At 42.4% G+C, this 18,770-nt stretch overlaps 1 protein-coding gene across 2 annotated transcripts in view; it reads left to right on the top strand.

The window, feature by feature from the left end:
- Window positions 1-2,949: 2,949 nt before the first annotated feature.
- ntng1a (netrin g1a) overlaps window positions 2,950-18,770 on the top strand; it is a 113,341-nt gene continuing 97,520 nt past the window's right edge. For both annotated transcript variants that reach the window (XM_085361950.1, XM_085361951.1), the window contains exon 1: window positions 2,950-3,201. In XM_085361950.1, the coding sequence (XP_085218076.1) occupies window positions 2,950-3,201 (252 nt within the window). The remainder of the gene's footprint in view (window positions 3,202-18,770) is intronic.

The following is an 18,770-nucleotide window of genomic DNA, read 5'->3' as shown; positions in this document are numbered from 1 at the left end:
AAAAAATAAATAAGAGAAGGCTGAAGACAAAAGAAAAAACGAGGCCATAGCCCACAATGGTTGGCAGTTATAAATGGATCCTATAGACGCTATGAAGTAAATCACTGTATGTGATATAGGACTGTGGCTCCTGCAATGGACAATCCACCATCTGCGAGACTCCTTTAAAACTTGTGAACAGTCATGAACTAGTAATGCTGAAATGTGGGACAATCTCAAAAGTGGCCACTTCATTTTTGTGGAGTACGGTTCACTCCGTCCTTCATTTAAGGCAGCTTTAATCACTTGGTTTATATCAGTATGGATCAGATAACTGTTACATTTATTTGTAATATTCTGGTTGCATAGACAAACCCATAGAAAGGAATTTGGAGTACACATGAGTATTTCACTGTCTTTCCGCTCATTGTCTTGATTTCACTGCTTTGATTCATTCTCACAAATCTCATGAGTATCTCTTCATCTCATCTTTTCATCTGTGCACTTGTTACATAAAGATTTAGCAACCCTGTTTCTGGGTCAAAGCCTCTACTACCTGGCTGAGGATGTTGTCTTGATTAAGTGTGATATGTCATGAATACAGTATTTTGGAGCTCCATGACTCATTATCCAGTCATCATTAATTACTAACCTGTAATGTTGAAAACAGTTTTGTCTCTTTATTCTTGCCATAGGATGTTTGGAATTATTGGATCACACACACAGGGGCTGCACCTTTACTGAGAACATTTTAACTTCCTATAGTGTTTTTGTATTGCGGTGGCTTCTAATGATCGGTCACAAGTTGGTATATCTGCTAACAAACTTCCACAAACAAAAAACGTAGTAACAGAGAGTGCAATGTTCTGCGTACAAATTACCCAGAATTCTTACATATACAGTAGTATACTTAGACTTAGCACTAGCTAGAAAGCGTACCGTTTTACCTCTAACTCTGCTGCATCAGTCAGATGAGCTTACAGGGTGGTGAGATGTCTGTCGTCTGCCCATCTCTCCATAATTTGAAAGAATTGCTGCTCCAATCAGAATTTAATCAAAGTTACACACAATGGGTCTTCATCCAAATTGTGCTCAAGGTCAAGGTCACTTTTACCTTTTTTCAGTGGATTTTTAATTCTCATTCGTTTGTGCAGTGCAGCCAGCTATTGTCAAGAAAATGTTCCCACGTACTTCACACATTACACTAACCTTTGAATAGTGATGGATGGTGGGCCGGACGAGCTAGCTTTTTATGGACCCCCGGATGCTATGCTCGATTGTAACAACTAGGAGAGCTCTCCCAGGTGAAGATAGTGGAGCATTTAATGGAGCATTTGATGGGGCTCTTTGTTTTTTCTTTAATGGATTTTCATTAATCAGGTAGATAATAAATAATATTACCTCTTTATTCTCTGTGTCCTTCACACCCTTCACAGTTTCTACAAATGTTACATCAGCTTTATCAGGGAGTCAAAATGTGTCTTACCATTGCCTGCAAGTGAAAAAAAAAATCAATCAATCTCTGTTTGAGTACATTTAATCAAGAACTTAAACTTGAACTGGAAAAAAACAATATTTATATATTATTAATGACAACACGGACATAAAAGCCTCCCATGACTCCCTGTTGGATCATCGACTCCAGTGCTCATGATAGCTGTTAAAGTATCATAATACTCCCGATGTTGCCAACTTTTATTTTTGAACTACTTCAGGGTTTTTCACTACACAATTGATTTCAACTGTACAATATCATTTTTTCCATCCCCCTGTGCAGCTGACACAGTACAAGTCCTTGATACCTCGGACAAAATGTTTTATCTGTAAGATCAAATTTAGCATTAATACACTGAACCGATTGGTACTTATTGGTATTTTTGTTTTCATATGAACTTTGGTGTGTTTGCACATGTATATGCACCAATACAAAAGTGCACACGCATGTCTGTGTTTTATAGATGTGAGGTTTTTGCACATTTTCCCTGCTGTAACTTGATTTTTTGCTGTATTATCCCATAAAGCACTGATACAAAGTGGCGCTAACCAAAAAGAGAAGCTGAAATTTGCATTTAGCTTAAACCATTAAGCAGCCATTTAGAGTACTGTCCAGTATTTATGATTAAAGCAGCACTGAGGTGAATGGTTTCCATGAATGAACAACACATGAAATTTTGTTATGTTCTGCATGCTATTTGTCCTTTTTTCCCATGCATTGTATGGTGTTTGAGTTGACTGAGGTGTAAGGTGAGTGTGGTTGTGGGAAAGCTGTAACACTGTAGGCTTAATACCGCTGAGTGTGATGAGGGTTTGGCGTGAAAGCAGCAGGATCCAGTTTACTCCGGTGGCCTCGCTTACTGATTTTCTGTGTTTTGATCGACAACCAACACCAGCACGGCACCTTTTTCTCGCACCCATCCAACTTTCTTTTCACACATACACCTTTTACTCATGACGTGGCCCCAGCTAATGTTCTCTCACTGTCAAATCCTATTCCCATAAGTGAGGTATATTCACCCCGCCTCTTCTTCTCCTTCTCCTGTTTCTCTGCAGTGCCAGATCGTCACGCAGGACGAGTACCATGATTGACAGCCAGGCAAGCTGAGGAGACCCGTCACTCATCTTCCTATCAGCGTGTCAGAGGGCTATCTCCGTCTTGCCTCCCCCCTCTTCCTCTTCCTTCTCTCCTCCACCATCCTCCTCCCTCCCTCGGTCCTGTCTTATCTTCTCAATGGGCTGGTAGCCTCACCATCCCTCAAATCATCCACCGCCCCTCGAAAACCTGAAAGAGACAGAAATTGTACTGAAAAACACTCGTAAAGCAACCCGTGCTCCACCGAAAGGGAGTTTGGCATGCCTCCTCACTCTTCTTGAGTGAATTTTAGTAAGTGGAAGTCGAAGAGCGATCCCTTGTTTGTACACCCTTCAGAAGGAGATACGGCTCCTTAACAAGGAGCTGAGAAAGGGCCAGTCATGCGTTTCCACTTTGCGCTGACGCTGCAGGCACTGTGGACTGGTGTTTGCCAGGCAGCCATGCAGCACTACCCTGCTGCAGCATGGGGACATTACGATGTGTGCAAGTCCCAGGTTTATTCAGATGAAGGCTTAACCTGGGACTACATGGCCTGCCAACCCGAGGCAGCAGATATGACCCAGTACCTAAAGGTGACTCTAGATCCTCCCAACATCACTTGTGGAGACCCTCCAGAGACGTACTGTGCCCTGGTGAGTACGCTGAAAAGTGAAACTTTTTTTTTTAAGTTGTACACCTAGTAGGGGAAAAAAAGACAACCTAAGGCGTCTTTCTTATCTGTTCCTGTGTATCAAGTTGCTTCTCGGCTTGTTCAACCCCACAGCCATGACAGACACTTTCAAAAGCCTGTGTGACTCAGATACCTTACTGTGGCTGAAGAAATAGAGGCTTGTGCCCATTGACGTCATGTTCTGCTGTTTAGAGAGCTGCTTCTTGGTGTGCACTGCAAACACTGTCTGATGTGCTGTTGACACGGCAGAAAACACAGTATAATGTGACTTTTCAATGAAAACACAAGCGCTCACCTCTTTCTCTGCACACACAAAAGCCTCATATAGAAATACAGCTTCCTCAGTCGTTCTGCTTTCAGAGTAAAGAGACGTCCCAGCACAGCTTTGCTGTTGCACCCATGTTTGTGGATGAGTGAGTGGCTTAAAAATTCAAACAGTTTCTGGGTGGGTGAAATAGTGCACAGGTGGACTAAAAATATAACAGTGTGGTGCATGATGGTATATGCACAATGTTTTTACCCATGCAGTGTTCAGACATATTAATCAGTCACACAGCATTCCTTATTATTCTTTTGTTATTTTTTTGGGAAGCTCTGAAAAAAGATGTTAGATGTTCTTCTGTGAGGAAAATATTTTCTCATATATAAACATTTTAATGCTGTGACCTGCAGGGCCAAACTGTACGCATCAGCAGGATTTCTTACTGTATTTATTTTCAGTTTTATGATCAAAAAACACTTTAAAGTGGAGTTGGAATAAATAAAATAATTAAACACATTTTAGAAAATTATCCAACGAGCATTTAATATCACAACAAATTCAACAAGGAACTACCCAGCAAATGATGGGGATGTTTTGCGGGATCAGACTGATTTAAAAAAGCAAAATTCAAAGCAGCGACTGGTTGATTGGTTTACCCTTTCAAGTGTCAGCGATGGTGTTGATTCTGCAAATTATATCGCAATCATGAAAATTACAAATTCCTGATGGAGCTGAAAGTGAAATGAGCAAAAGATGCATATTAGGTCAAGTATTTAATTAGCAAAACACCCTCCTCCTTATTTCAGGTCCTTTTAGCTCTGAAGCTCACAGCTGGTCGCCTCAGATTAGCGCTGAATGATGAATCCATTTTGGGCCACCGTGTGTTACCAAATCATCAAAGATTCTCTCAGAACAAATGTACTCCTCAACGGCTTCAAGAGCTCTTTAGATAAATAGTGAGATGTTCCAGGAAAAGTAGTAACTTTGGGAGTATAAATAGACACTCGCCATCAGCAGAACGTCAGCTGAGGGGAGAGACAGAGAAACAGAGAGGGATTAACAAAACACAGATGACAAAGGCAGTGAGAATGATCAACGGAGAAGTGAGAAGGAGTGAACGTGAGGGAGACAGAGACTCCGAGGACCGTGTGCGAAGCATATGATGACTGAAGAACTAATATCTCGAGTGTAGGGAGGCAAGGAGGCTCTGAAATGTGAATAATTCAGCATGTTTTGTAGCTAATGTGTTTTATTCATAGGACACATTATTCAGCCCGACATCTCTGAGGCACTTTTGAAAAATGCTGACTCCTGTGATTGGCTGACTCCAAGGTTGGTTGAAGGCAAAGTGAGTTAGAGGGCATGGGATTCCATATCTGCGAGGTCATTGTCAAAATGCAGCCACCCTCTGCTTTTCTTTCCCCTCCGGGTGACTCCCTGACCTCCGAGCGATCCACATCTGAGTCTGAAGCGCGTCGTAGTATCTGTGCGGCCTGCCGCGGCTATGCTGTGGATAAACTGGCTGAATCCTGGACGAGCAGCCATCCGTTTTTGATCTATGTTCTATTTCTAGACTCACTGAGAGGGAGTTTGTGATTATTAATGCCAGCCTCTTAACAACAGTGTGATTATTGCTTATTGAATTAGCGCGAGTTTGTGCCGCGCTGTCGCCCTCGTGTCTCCGGCAGTCGATGTGATAGGAGTGCTTCAATTAAACAGGCAGCGGTTAGCTCCCACATAACCATTTCCTCTCTCTTGCTGCACTGTGCTGATCGCAAATCACACAAACATCAATGAAATATGACCCCTGCTGCTTACCATGGAGTCCAATTCTGTGCAATTGGTTTATGTTTACCCCAGGCAGTAACGTGGCTCCGAATCAACATTGGAACAATTATCATTGATATTTCAGCTACTCTGGCTGCCAATACGCTGCTACAATGCCAATAGTGGTTTGTATCATAAGTCAAATCACGGCAGATCCAGGGCAATTATCATTATGCTGCATTATCGGAGAATTCCATCTCTCTGGTAATTGATTTTGCGCTCGTAGAGGCGGGTGTATTTTAAAGCGTTGTGTCTGCTTCCTGGAGTGCTGAAGGTAACAGACACCGAAGCCTGACGAGAGGAGACCGAGACGGAAAGAGATGCAGTAGCTTGAGGGCGTGCTGCTTATATGAGCGTGGTTATCTCGGGTTGCGGCTTTCATCCCAGGGTCACAGATAAGGGAAGACAACATCACACACACCACCCTCCCCAGTAAAGACTTTTTAATTCTCCTTCTAGCCCAGTGACCTTTTCCTTAGCAATAAGCTGGCATTCACTGAACTCCGGCACATGAATCTGCCATCATATGAGTTTTCACGGTCCCCTCCAGTTAGACTCAGACTGGCCTTTAAAAGCCTGGACGGCTCCCACAGCCTCAGCCTGATGGTCGGGTTTGTGCAGCGTTCACGAGGGCATCTTTGAGCTCATACAAAATTAATGTGCAATCTCCAAAAAAGCCAGTTCTTGTGCAAAACAATTAACTTTGATGATTGTGTATTTGGAAAACCTTAAAAACATAAAAAAGCTGCATATTTATAAAACCAATGGAAGTAATTATGTTGCATTTAGACACGTCTTTGTTTCCCAGTACAGGTTGATTAAACCGAGAAGTAGCTGCGTTTCCTCTATGTCTAGCCGCCGCATCACAGTCAAGAGCACTCAAGGGAATTATCAGCGTTTCATTTACCTCGCCGCAGAGCTTTTTGGGCTATAAAATGATCGTTCAGCGTAACGCACAGTTTTGTTCTTCTTTGATGCACGTGGCATTAAACATAAATGAGTCTACTCAGTAGGTGTGGATATATAAATTAAACTGTGTTTGGAAACCATGCTCTTGCATGCATTGATGTCCTTCTGCATTCCCGTGCAAGTACTGGATGCTTCTCTCGGTGCCATCAATTTACAACCAGGAAGTGCTGATGAATGCTGAAACCTGAGTCCTGCAGGCCAGTACATTTCATAGCCAATCACATCTAAATGAGGAAGCTATGGGGATTGTTAGGAGGTGGTGCAGTGTGTGCCTTTTTACCCCATTTCAGCCTCAATCAAAGGACTGTAATGCTGTGTCAGAGGACAGTATACCACACATGGCGTTGTAACTAATTTGGATAATTCATTAGAAACTAATATAGGCTTTAAAATGTGAACTTTGTTAACCATTGCCATTTCTAAGCCTGCAAACATACCCATATCAAGCTTTTCATAGCATGTCGTATTTTATTTTTTCCCCCTTAAGCTGCAAATATGCAAGATATATATTTATTTTTTTTAATCAAAGTTTGACTTATTGTGTACATGTTTAAATCCCAGTAAAAAAAAGAGCATATATAAACACATAATTCAACCCGGTTAGTAGGCTTACTCTCAAGGACATAAAATACAAGACTTTACTAGTACTTTAATCAGTCTCTGTTGTAGGATTATATTGCTATACAAAGACCTACAGAACAATGAAAAGGCAATTCCCTCTGCTGAGAATCTATAGCTCTCTTATTGATGCTCATCAGGGAAAGCCAGAGGGTTTAGACCTTCTCTGAACACTCTTGCCCTCCTAAGAGACCCTCATGATCCGAACACCGAGCGTTGCAACATCTTCTACAAATGGCGCTGCCAATTTCCAAGAGAATTGATTGGTCAGTAGTTGGTGCTTTTATACTTATTGATTTGTTATCTTGAACAAAACCTGCTTAGGAGTATTTGTTTGTGCTTATAGCCAGTACTAGGAAGGCTTTCATTTTTCTGTAACAACGACTCTTTTTTTCCCATTATAACCTGCTATTCGATGTTGCATCTTGGTCATCCTTTTAGATGAGGTTTTCTAGATGTATTAACCAGTGAATGGGAGGCAAGGTTGTTGTGAGCCCCCATAGATTTACTCAGAGGTATACAAATCTCCCCTCTTCCTAAGCTGATCCCGATTAAAGGTTTGAGACAGCCAAAGCGTTTTAACTCTCCCATGCCTCAACCATCCCACTCCGCCAACGGGCTCCACGTTGACATTTCCTTGAGAAAACGAGTGCGCTGTCAGCAGCAATATGTCTCATTTCATACTGCAACGCTCAATGCAAGGGTTAGAGGAGGATGATATCGAGAGAAAAGAGACAGCTGCTTTTTCACAGGGCTACAGTGTTGTCTGTGTCTGTCTCATAAACAGTTTATATTGGATTTTTTTGTGAGGTGAGATTGCAAAAACAAGCACAAAGATGGAATTTCAGATGCACTGATTGGTATAAAAAAGGTCAGATATCAGGAACATTGTTACAATTAAACACCAATAAAAAAACATTTTCTATTCAGTAGAACTGTTTAACACTGGAGGACTAAATCAGTGTGATCCACTTTATGTATTGTCTTTCATCTTTGCCAAACAGGGGCAAACATTTATTGCATTTTTTGAATTTTTTGCCAAAACAAGCTAATAGGAGTAAAAAAAAATCTGTGGATAATCCACAGATTCTTTCAGCATAGCTTTTTGTTTCATTGTTTGATTACTGATAGCTATCTGGAGTGGCAAACAAAGAGTTATTATTTTTGTATAATTACCCAGCAGGCGATGTTTAAGCAGAATTTTTCACAGCTGATTTTAATCTGCGCTCAAGGGAATTCTGTCTCTTTTCTGTGATTTAATTAGCCTAATCAACCCTCAGCAAACAAGTTGAGGCGAAGGTTGTACTCAGTATAGTGCGTATTCATTTTTTTTCTTAACGTGACACACTTCAAACACTCTCCTTTATGGGCAGAGCGGTTTTCATCACATAAGAGCCATAAAATTTACTTTATTGTTTCAACAAGCTACAAGCTGAAGCCACATTCCCACAGACATGCCTGCTAAATACACTGTGCTTTAATTAGTCCATTTGCATCAATTTTGATGCTTAGATTTATTGCTTTAATGAAATATGATGAACTGATGCATTGTAAACTGAAAATCACCAGATTTGATATTTTTTCAATTTAGTTTTTTGTTTTATCTGCAACTAAAAAAATAGATGAAATTCTCTATATAATCAGTAGGTAAAGTAATACTTATGTATGTAAGTATGTACTCGATATATCCTCCATAACAAGTGGGCCAGGCTTCCAAAAGTTACTATAAAAATATTTTACACTCATAACATGAGGTCATTCATTATTTTAAAAAAACTGAATTATTCTATCAGCAACATAATGTCATGCACACTGATTTTAACAACACCGGGCTACTGTTTAACACTGTAACTTTAATGACACAGCTTGATTACTCTTTGGCAGACATGTGTTTAACAAAACACATATTTATTTGAATATATAATTTCATACATTGTATATTGAAACTGTCAAACCCAGAATAACTCAAACAAACCATCAAGCTACTGTGAGAGATACACATATCGACGGGGCCGGGTTATGTTAAAAAGTATAAATGGTTATACTTTGTTCATTGGTTCAAAGGTACCCCACACTTCTTTTTTGGTTGCTTGTTTGTTCTGGTATATTTTTCATTTGAACTGTTATTCTGCCAGAGTACTCATATTAACCAGATGGCATTGAACGCCCCATTGGTGTGTTAGGAAAACTCTTTTGTACATATGTTCCTGGAAGGGGTTTTGGAGTGGTTCTTTTTCCACCGCAGCAAAGGGCTAGGAGTCGGAGAGGAGCTGCTGTATGTTTTTGTGATGATCGGATTGTGAAATAAAGCAGATACAGTGAGAAAGCAACTCCAGGAGTCATCCCTGCCTTAAAGCTGCAACATATCATGGCGAGCCAGCCAGGAGGAAGGTTTGAAGAACTTCCCGCACGAGAGTGAAGCAGAAGCCTGGTTAGCGCCATTAGCGGCTAACGTTAGCGCTACCGCACGGCTGAAGAAAAACCTTTCTCCAAGCACCGGACCTGAAATCTGACGGACTAAAGACAAGCTTGTGAGTACCCACAATGGAGATAGAAGCCCGACGAGATAAGATCACCGCCACACTCTGCCAGCTAAGTCGTGATCAGCTCATAGAAGTGGGTTATAAGGTGAAAGGCTTTGCTACACCGCTAAATGAGCCTACAAAAGACACTTCCAGACGCCAACTGATGAAAGTTATAGAACATAAACTGGACGAGGTGGAAAACAGTTATACACCAGACGATGCTGTACAGTTTGTGAAAGAACTTTTATCGTTTTTGGGCGAATATAAAGCTAAAGACAATACGGCCGAGAGTGATTTTTCCCGCCCTTCAGACGCAAGAGACAAGTATGACGAGCTGCAGGAAGAAGTTAGAGCGATAGGGCAGAAACTCAAGATGGCGGACGCTGCCCCGAACCTGCTGTCTTCTAAAGTACCAGAGGTGACAATTCGCAGGGAGTTTCGCATCTGTGGCCAAATAGGTGAGGGAGGGCAGCGCGATCGGCTGTCCTATACCAACCTGCTGCATCAGATGGAAAATGGACTCCGCAAAGGCCACAGTGAGTCAGAAGTTATTGAAGCAGTGATAAGAGCCATCAATCCAGGTCTCAAACTGCGTGATATGCTTGAAATAAAGACTGATTTGACACTCACACAGTTAAAGACAATATTAAAAGGACATTACCGAGAAGATGACACATCTGATTTGTACCAAAAACTGATAAATATTTCCCAAGATCCAAAAGAGTCAGCTCAAGACTTTTTATTCAGAGCCATTGAGCTTAAAGATCGCCTCCTGTACGCATCCAAGGACAAAGAAGCAGAACACTACAGTCGGGACCTGGTAAAAGGGAAGTTTTTGAGATCAGTGGGTACTGGGCTGCAAAATGACAACATAAAGTTCCAGATTAAAGCCCTTCTTGACAACCCAGATGTGACTGATGAAATGCTGATTGAGAAACTAAATGAAGCTGCCAATCTCGAGACAGAAAGACTGAACAAGTTAAAGAGGAACAATACAAAACCACCAAGAATCAATGAGCTACATACTAGGGATGAACCACGCAGCAGCTCACAGATCCCCGCCACCAAGGAAGACAAGAAAAATCATCCTCCACCCGAAATGCACGACCTGGTGAAAGAGCTGAGGAACGAGGTTGCAGAGGTGAGGCAGATGGTTCTTGCTTCCCTGAACGCTGGCAAGTCGCAGACTACAAAGAGGACATCAGATGCTGCCGCGGGTACCTGGAGGAAGAAAGGCTGCAGGACCTGCCAGAGCAACGGAGAGGGAGACAACTGCACCCACTGCTTTAAGTGTGGCCAGCCTGGCCACATCTCCAGAGGATGCCGAGCTCCACTTCAGCTGCAGGGAAACGCCAGAGGGCCACTGCCACGGGACCAGCAGTGACCCCACCGCCACATCAGGAGTCCCGCCGCTGTGGTTGCTGCCACCAGAGAGAGTCGGTCAGCACCCCACTCCAGAGGTGTGCAGGCTGCTCATCTGTCAGTTACTGTTCTAAAGCCTGTCAGGGACAACACTGGCACCATCACAAACATGTATGTAAAGCGGTGAGGCTAGTTGAACAACATTTGAGGGAAAGAGAGAAAAAGGGGTGGTTGTCATACATGGGATATTCTGACCTTCTATCAGATAAGCAAGGACAAAAATTAGTGAAGCTGATTGGTAGACGAAAAATGGTGAGATGCACCTTTGACAATGTACCAGTCACCGCATTGTGGGACACGGGTGCACAGGCTACCGTAATAAATGAGAACTGGAGAGTCGAGCACTTACCTCACACCACTATCAGGGGGATAGATGAACTCTTAGGTTCAGAACCATTAAATGGGCTCGCAGCTAATCAGACAGAGATACCATTTATGGGGTGGGTCCCTGTAGAGTTTAGACTGACGGGGGTGGAGACGACCAGCTCGAGTCTCCTAGTGCCCGTATTGGTCTCTAGTGACCCAAATGTAGCTCAGGATCCCATTATTGGATACAATGTTATAGAAGAGATCATCAACGAGCAACTTAAACAACAGGGTGTTAAAAACAGTGACTGTGCTGCAAATATTGTGAGTAGTGCTTTTGGTATTGACGTCGGATCTGCTAAGACTTTTATCCAGTTGATAGAGACACATCGAACAGCTGCAGAAGAGATCCAAGTCAAGACAGGGCGGAGTAAAGTTGTTTTAGGCCCTAGTGAAGCTACTACCATTCGCTGTCGCACACGCATACAGGCTGACGAGGACACTGTAATGTTATTTTGTCCTGTTCTGAACCCCAGCCTGCCTGAGGGGCTTCATTTGCAGGAAGTATTGTTTAAAGTAAAAAGGGGCAACTCAGCCATGGTCCCAGTATCTGTCACAAATACCACATGCCATAATATTACTGTAGATCCGCGTGTGGTCCTGGGGCACATTGAGGGCGTAAAAGCAATATACCCAGCTGCCCTAAAACCTGTAGAAACTCCAACAACTAAAACAGCAGACGATGCAGGTGTCGAAGTCCCATTAGCCCCCACAGGTGAGACAAGTGGTGTTTGGGATCCCCCTGTAGTTCTAGACCATCTAACGAGTGGCCAACAGTCGGCGGTGAGGATGATGCTTAGGGAGGAATGCAAAGCTTTTGCAAAAGATGAAAATGATGTAGGCTGCATTCCTAGCCTTCGGATGCACATCACCCTCAACGACCAAACACCAGTTCAAAAGACTTACAACAGTGTGCCTAAACCTCTGCATCAGGAAGTAAAAGCTTACCTGCAAGACTTGATCAATAGGGGGTGGGTTACAAAATCCAAGTCGCCTTATTCGTCACCGATAGTCTGTGTTAGGAAAAAGTCCGGTGACCTCAGACTTTGTGTGGATTATCGAGAACTTAATCGCAAATCGGTGCCTGACAGACATCCTATTCCCAGGATACAGGACATGTTGGACAGCCTCACTGGTATCTCCTGGTTTACAGTACTAGACCAGGGAAAGGCTTATCATCAAGGATTCCTAGACGAAGACAGTCAGCCACTCACTGCATTCATCACCCCCTGGGGTTTATACCAGTGGGTTAGAATCCCATTTGGACTCAGCTCCGCCCCAGCAGAGTTCCAGAGGAGCATGGAGGAGTGTCTTTGGGGTCTGCGTGATGATATCTGTCTACCGTACCTTGATGACAATTTGGTCCACAGTAAATCTTTTGAGGACCATGTTGAGCATGTAAGAGCCGTGCTACAAAGGTATCAGAGACATGGGGTCAAACTTACTGCTAAGAAATGTGAACTGTTCAAGCCTAAGGTCAGGTTTTTGGGTAGAGTGGTGTCAAAAGATGGCCATAGTATGGATCCAGCAGAAGTCGCCTCCGTGATGTCACTTAAAGAGAAACACCCTAGTACAGTGGGGGAAGTGAGACAGATTTTGGGCTTCCTATCTTATTATAGAGCCTATATACAGGACTTTTCACGTATCGCCAAACCTTTGTATGAACTGCTAGCAGCCCAAACAAATGCTAAAAGTAGCCCACAGGACTTAAAAACACAGAACAAGAGAAGGAAGGAGAAAAACAAACAGGCTAAAGGACAGTTGCCTTCATCAGCCCCTGTGAAATGGACAGAGTCACACCATCAGGTTTTGTCTTACTTAGTCAATAAACTGGCCAGTCCTCCGATCCTAGGCTACCCTGATCTAGACCAACCATTTGTGCTTCATACTGATGCTTCTCAAGCAGGGTTAGGAGCAGTGCTCTACCAGCGCAGTAATGGCAAGTTAAGAGTCATAGCTTATGGATCTAGAACGTTAACGCCGCCAGAAAAAAATTACCATATGCATGCTGGCAAACTGGAGTTTTTAGCTCTCAAATGGGCTGTCTGTGAGCGCTTCAGAGATTATTTGCTGCATGCGCCATCGTTTGTGGTTTATACAGATAATAATCCACTCACCTATGTGTTAACGACAGCAAAGTTGAATGCATCAGGTCAGCGTTGGGTGGCTGAGCTCGCAGATTTCAACTTTACGATAAAATACAGGCCAGGAAAAACAAATGCAGATGCAGATTTTTTATCCAGGATGCCCCTCGATTTTGAGGACTATATGAACTGCTGTACACAGACGGTTAGCCAGGACGTGGTTGTAGCCTCACAGCAGGGCATATTAGTGCAGCAAACAGAAGCTCTAATGTTTAACGCTGTCTCCTTCCACACCCTTCAGCATCAAACACAAGCAGAGGAACTGCTGGACATGATTCAGCCAATACCGAGAGAGGAAATCTGTGCAGCACAGCGGCAAGACCCCGTGATAGGTAAAATGTACGAGTCTGTAGTGCAAAACAAAAGGCCCACCACACAGGAAATTAAGACTGAGAGCACTGAGTTTAAAGCATTGGCTAGAGAGTGGAGCAAACTGAAAATCAGAGAGGATGGAACTATGTTCAGAGAGACTCGACACAAAAAACAACTAGTTCTCCCCTCAGTTTACCACCCACTAGTGCTCAAAGAACTACACCAACAGATGGGCCACTTGGGATCAGAAAGGACCCTAAATTTAATTAGGGATCGTTTCTTCTGGCCTAAGATGCAAAGAGACATTGAACACTTTGTCAGTAATGTTTGTGAGTGTCTCAAACAGAGGAAGCCAAACAGACAGGCACGGGCACCTATGTTGAGCATAGAGACCACTCATCCATTTCAGTTGGTTTCAGTTGACTTTTTGCACCTGGAGCAATGCAAGGGGGGGTGTGAATACATACTTGTAGTTATGGACCACTACACCCGCTTCGCTCAGGCCTACGCAACTACAAATAAGACAGCTAAGACTGTAGCAGAAAAACTATTCAATGATTATTGTCTCAGGTTTGGTTTTCCAGAAAAACTACACCACGATTTGGGGCGAGAGTTTGAGAATAGACTATTGCACCATTTAAAAGAACTGGCTGGTGTTAAAGGGTCACACACTACTCCTTATCACCCACAAGGAAATGGGCAGACCGAAAGATTCAACAGGACCTTGCTCTCGATGTTAAGAACACTAACAGAGGAACAGAAAAGAGACTGGAAAAGCCACCTCCATAAAGTTGTACATGCCTACAATTGTACTGTTAATGAGGCCACTGGCTACCCTCCTTTTCTCCTAATGTTTGGTAGGTCACCACGGTTACCAGTTGACCTTCTCTTTGGCATTGAGCAGGAGGACAGTTCAGGCTCCTACCAGGACTATGTGGACAGATGGAGAAGGAGAATGGCTGAAGCTTACACTGTCGCCTCCAAAAATGCAGCTAAGTCAGCTGACCGAGGTAAAAGGCAGTACAACAAAAGTGTGCATGGTCCACCACTTCAAATAGGGAGTCGTGTCCTTGTTAGAAATGTTGTGGAGAGGGGTGGGCCAGGTAAAATCCGCTCCTATTGGGAAGACAACATCTACATCATTAAAAGACAAAAGGGAGAGGACAGTCCTGTGTTTGAGTTAGAGCCAGAGAATGGTAAAGGCAGGACAAGGATTTTGCACAGGAATATGTTGTTGCCTTGCGATTTTCTTCCGCTCCCAGCAGATAAGGAGGCAACTGTAACTAGTACTAAAACAAGGAAAAGACATTATAACAAACGGAAACAAACATGCATGACTCCGACACAAGTGGGGAGTGAGGAGGAGGAGGACACAGATGAGTTTTCTGATGCGGTTTTCACCTGGCCTTATCCTGAGCCTCAGTGTTCACCTACATTGGACCCCACAGCGGCAGAGTTTATGCCACTAAGGGACGGGGGTGAGCCAGATGAGCTTCCTCACATGTCAGGAGATGGCCAGGGGGACCCCAGCCAAGCTGATGAGGAGAAAATGGACAATAGGGAACCAGAGGATGTGGCTATTGTGGGGGCAGGGGAGGTGGACAGCAGCTCTGATGTCGAAGAGGCTTTGGAAACAGACCAGCCAAGTCCATACCCAAAGAGAGAAAGGAGGAGACCACAGACTTTGACCTATAGTAAACTTGGACAACCAAGTCTTGAAGAAAGAATAGTGGCCACCAAATGTGTGAATATTCAAGGTTACTGGCGACCTTGGTAAAAGGGGAAGATATAATGTTTACACTTGGTACCACTATTTCAGATTGTAACAAATGTACCTATGTTGATTGAAATATTGTGACACATGGATTGCAGGCCGAACATGTGTATGAGTAAAGGGAAGATGCTTAGTGTTCAGATGAGATGTGGACAAAGTTAATGCCTTTACAGGAGAGTACAAATAGCATGGTAATTTGATAGATTGAATTGTGGACAAAAAAAAAAAAAAGCTGAACTGATTATATCAGGAGTATACACAACTACAGTGCACGGTAGTTTGGGTAACTTAAAAAAAAAAAAAGAAGGGTGTAATGTAACCTGGTACATAGTCCATGCCATTCTATTGTTCTCTATGGATTGTCGATTATAAGGTACATTTATGTCGGGACGACATTTCTCGAGTGGGGGAGAGTGTGAGAGATACACATATCGACGGGGCCGGGTTATGTTAAAAAGTATAAATGGTTATACTTTGTTCATTGGTTCAAAGGTACCCCACACTTCTTTTTTGGTTGCTTGTTTGTTCTGGTATATTTTTCATTTGAACTGTTATTCTGCCAGAGTACTCATATTAACCAGATGGCATTGAACGCCCCATTGGTGTGTTAGGAAAACTCTTTTGTACATATGTTCCTGGAAGGGGTTTTGGAGTGGTTCTTTTTCCACCGCAGCAAAGGGCTAGGAGTCGGAGAGGAGCTGCTGTATGTTTTTGTGATGATCGGATTGTGAAATAAAGCAGATACAGTGAGAAAGCAACTCCAGGAGTCATCCCTGCCTTAAAGCTGCAACACTACTACTGTGTTAAATACATTTGTTTGTTTAGTTCCCTACTTTTTGTTCCCTTCTTAAAGCTTTTGGACTGTCAGCATCTCTGCTTTGTGTGATTTCACATTGTCTGAGCATAGAAAAAGACAAAATTGCTAATTTCTCCAATTATGCAGAGAAATCAGGAAATTTTAAATTTTACTGTATTTTATTTTTGTGAGAAAATTATTTTGTTTTCCTTTTTTAAGGATTTGAGCCGCCACTGTGACCAGAGTGCAAAATCGCTGCACGGTCCAGACTCTCTGGCAACAATAATTAAAAAATAAATAAATAAATAATGAAAAATACAAATTGGATTTACTAATGAAGAAGCTGCTTTTGGCTGCTTCCTTATTTACAAAGGGTGATATTAAGTAAACAGAACTGTTTAGTTATTATACAGACTAACAGATGGGTTTCTATAATGTCAGTCATGTAGTGTTAACATTCATATTTAATGAGTTGAAACCTACAGCCTGCACACTTTTCCCCCGTGTTCTCCAAATATGAACCTTTCAATCTTTAATTTTGTAGCTTGATGAATTCAACTGCCGGCACGGCGAGAATAGATCTAATATTGTCTAAGACAGCAGATAACTGTTAGACACCCACACTGTAGCTGACCAGTGTGAAGGTTACAGATACCGCAGTGAGGGGAGGATCTCATCATATTCTGTCCGACACATCCTGTGCTATAAACTTTGCATGAGCGTCGGGCACCGGCTGAATTTTTATCATTTTCTTATTTCCAAGCGCTCCTTCTCCCGAGCCTTCGAGCACCAATATGAACATGGGCTTGTCAGCCAGCCCAGACCAGGCTCAAGAGAAGTCCATTAAACAGGTGTTGGCAGAAAATCCCACTTCCTGTTATGGGCATGTTGTGGCTCAGCCTTGTATAGCAGTACTTTTGTTTTAAATTTCAGTTTCTGATATGAATTCATGGAGTTTTGAGTGTATGGTTGCCACATCATCTTTGTGCTATGATCAAGGATCCAGACACAAAGACACAACAGCAAAGTGTGTTTCCTCTCATGTAAGTAGCAATTACTAGAGTCAGGAAACAGCAGGCTAGCAAAAGAATAAGAACAGCTAATTTTCTGATGTAACCAGTTAACCGCAGTGCGAACCTTGTATTCACACTGGATACAGAGCCTAAATTCACTTACTTTGTTGTGCTATGCATTTGTTTGAGTTTGTTGCCAAGTGAAACCGCACATACAACACAAACAGTACCTTCTGTAATATTTCCAAATCAATTGGATTAGCGTTGATTTTATTATGCTGTAATTCCCTGAAGAGGTGCATTTCCAGCCGTTCTGCAAACTGAGTTGACATGTTTGAAATGGGAGATACTGTTGATAGCAGAAATTCAGAGTTGCTATGGAAAAACATCTTTGGAGTTTTCAAACCTAGTTTTAAGTTATTATAGTTATTATATATTCTTTCATTGTGAATATTTTCATGTACTTTCTAGCAGACACTAAAACACAATGGAAGGTGCACCAGGTTTGATTATGGATACAGTCTTTGATCAGACTCTCAAATTGTTTCACAGTCATTCACTTGGAAATATTAAATGGGACCTATTATCCTCATTTCTACTAACATATTTTTGATCTGGAGCTCTGCTAGAGGAGCTTTGCATGATTCACACTTGAAAATAATCCTGGCCCTCAGTGCAGCTGCTCAGTTCATCCTCCATCTAAAATAAGCTTCTTCCTCCTCCCTCTAAGCCCACATTTTTCTGATTGGCTGCCTCTAACGAACAGAAGGTGGGGACAGCAGGTGGGCAAGGCTCCTGAGCTCACAGCCAGAGCTGTGAGCATGACATGACCATAATAGGGAGATCTGCTCTTGTTGACATCATCAAAGCCAAGAGTATAAAAAAAAAAGCTATTTGAAACTGAGTATTTAGAGCAAACAGAAGCCAGAGCGTTTGGATTGCACGTACACGCACCCATTACTCAAAAACTTTTGCGATGTTTACTATGAGCGTCTACTACTGCAGAATAATTCATGTGACAGAAAATAATGATTTTTTTTTCCTTTTAATGAGTCCGCTGGATACTGCGTTGTAAACCACCTCATGGTATGCGGAAAATATTTTTACTTTCAGCAGGCATAACAACGGCCACCCGCAATAAATGAAAGACTTTGTTTTGTTTACCAAGAATTTTAAGTAGCAGAGCTGCAAATATTATTACAAACTGAGCATGTGTCATAGGAAAATGGAAAACTTTGCAGATGTAGCAACACTTGAGGGGGTGTGGTTTAGTGATCAATGTGAGCAATGGCATATTACACCACCTCCTATCATTACAATGTGTCATTGTTTATTTTTGTTTTTGTTTCTTTTGGTTGTACATGAATGAAATGGGAGGACTTTTTGAAAGTGTGAAGAGGAGGAAATGTCTACTCCCAGAGAGGGGGGAAAAAAGTTTGGCAAAGTGAAGTTAGCGAAAAGTTGGTATGCAGAAAACATCAGGTGTTGCTCTGTGATGTTGTG

The sequence above is a fragment of the Diplotaxodon limnothrissa genome, linkage group LG9 (genome assembly GCF_057381915.1).
Source record: "Diplotaxodon limnothrissa isolate DT_005_m linkage group LG9, D_limnothrissa_male_GT1.1, whole genome shotgun sequence".
Lineage (NCBI taxonomy): Eukaryota > Metazoa > Chordata > Actinopteri > Cichliformes > Cichlidae > Diplotaxodon > Diplotaxodon limnothrissa.
The sequence above is the reverse complement of the archived record's forward strand: the minus strand, read 5'-3'. Positions and strand labels throughout refer to the sequence as shown.